General features: G+C 58.7%; 1 protein-coding gene across 1 annotated transcript in view; it reads right to left on the reverse strand.

The window, feature by feature from the left end:
- GUSB (glucuronidase, beta) overlaps nt 1–450 on the reverse strand; it is a 12769-nt gene that overhangs the window by 9510 nt on the left and 2809 nt on the right. The window contains exons 4-5 of the mRNA XM_010837458.1: nt 419–450; nt 7–235 (exon numbers count right to left, since the gene is read on the reverse strand). The exon at nt 419–450 is cut by the window's right edge and continues 10 nt beyond it. Coding sequence (XP_010835760.1) covers nt 7–235; nt 419–450 — 261 coding nt within the window. The remainder of the gene's footprint in view (nt 1–6; nt 236–418) is intronic.

The following is a 450-nucleotide window of genomic DNA, read 5'->3' on the forward strand; positions in this document are numbered from 1 at the left end:
GATGGGAGAGCCCGTCTCCAAGGGGATCTTTCCAAACAGGGAACCAAGCCACTCTGGGCCTGGCTGAGGGCAGATCCTGGCAGGAGCCTCACCAATGTCTTGGTCCATGTCGGTGGTGACGGTAATGTCATCAATGTAGGTGGTAGGCGTGGTGTAGAGGAGCACGGCCCGATGCAGTCCCGCGTAGTTGAAGAAGTCAAACTTTGTGTTCTGGACAAAGTAACCCTTGGGGTACCTAGGACGGAGCAAGGGGACAGTGGCCTTGTCCTGAATCCTTCGATCTCAACTCACATGTCTCCCTGGCCTCCAAGAGCCAGGGCCTCACCTCTGCTGAAGCCACCCTGTCCCCTGGTAGGAAGACGTCTGGGTAGGGTAGGGAGTGAGGGTGGGAGCGGGGGCTGGGCAAGGTGCTGCTCACATGGAGGGGTCCGTCTTGTAGAGGATGGTCCC

This window comes from Bison bison, unplaced genomic scaffold (genome assembly GCF_000754665.1).
Source record: "Bison bison bison isolate TAMUID 2011002044 unplaced genomic scaffold, Bison_UMD1.0 scf7180017864072, whole genome shotgun sequence".
In the NCBI taxonomy this organism is placed as follows: domain Eukaryota; kingdom Metazoa; phylum Chordata; class Mammalia; order Artiodactyla; family Bovidae; genus Bison; species Bison bison.